The sequence below is a fragment of the Charadrius vociferus genome, unplaced genomic scaffold, assembly GCF_000708025.1.
Source record: "Charadrius vociferus isolate BGI_N301 unplaced genomic scaffold, ASM70802v2 scaffold486, whole genome shotgun sequence".
NCBI lineage: Eukaryota > Metazoa > Chordata > Aves > Charadriiformes > Charadriidae > Charadrius > Charadrius vociferus.
Genome location: NW_009648965.1, coordinates 76,498 through 77,094, shown reverse-complemented (window position 1 = coordinate 77,094; position 597 = coordinate 76,498). Strand labels below are relative to the sequence as shown.

General features: G+C 61.0%; 1 protein-coding gene across 1 annotated transcript in view; it reads right to left on the bottom strand.

Moving 5' to 3' along the window:
* The window catches only part of LOC104288816 (Hermansky-Pudlak syndrome 1 protein homolog), a 118,537-nt gene extending 118,231 nt beyond the window's left edge, over positions 1-306 (bottom strand). The window contains exon 1 of the mRNA XM_009887688.1: positions 47-306. Within this exon, the coding sequence (XP_009885990.1) occupies positions 47-306 (260 nt within the window). The remainder of the gene's footprint in view (positions 1-46) is intronic.
* Between the last annotated feature and the right edge of the window lie 291 nt (positions 307-597).

The following is a 597-nucleotide window of genomic DNA, read 5'->3' as shown; positions in this document are numbered from 1 at the left end:
GCCCCGCGGGCGGCGTGGGGAGGGCGCCGGGGGGCTCCTGCCTTACCTTAAGAAATCGAGCCAGCCATCATGAATGATGGAGGGGTCCAGCTGCAGGGAGAGGAAATTCTCACTGATTATCCTGACAGGGCTCTTGGTGTTGACATCAAGGAGAATGAGAGTTCTTCCCTTCACACCTGGAGGTTTCTCCACCGGCAGCGCTCTCCTGTCCCCGGCCTGGGAGGGCAGCGAGAAGGTGGCCATGAGAGCCAGCCCAGGTGCCATCAGGGCTAAGAGCCCGGGGGGGCAGGAGCTGGGACAGGGCATGCCGGAGAGCAGGAAACCCCTAATTAACTCGCTGTCTGCAGGGGCTCGCTGGTGGCTAATTGTCCTTATCTAAAGTGTGGGGCGCTCTGCCTTTTTTTGCAATGTTTTGGTGCTGGTGGAGGGGAACTCACGCCCCTGACCAGCCTTTCTCGCAGCCGGTGCCAAGACTCCTTGCAGCCAGCACCGCCCCTTTAAGAGATGCAGGCTCCAGACGTTTTTAACTTTTTGAAGGTAAGGGGAGGCTCCTGGTTTAACCCCCTCGGCTCCGGGGCCCGCCGCGCCGCCCCACCC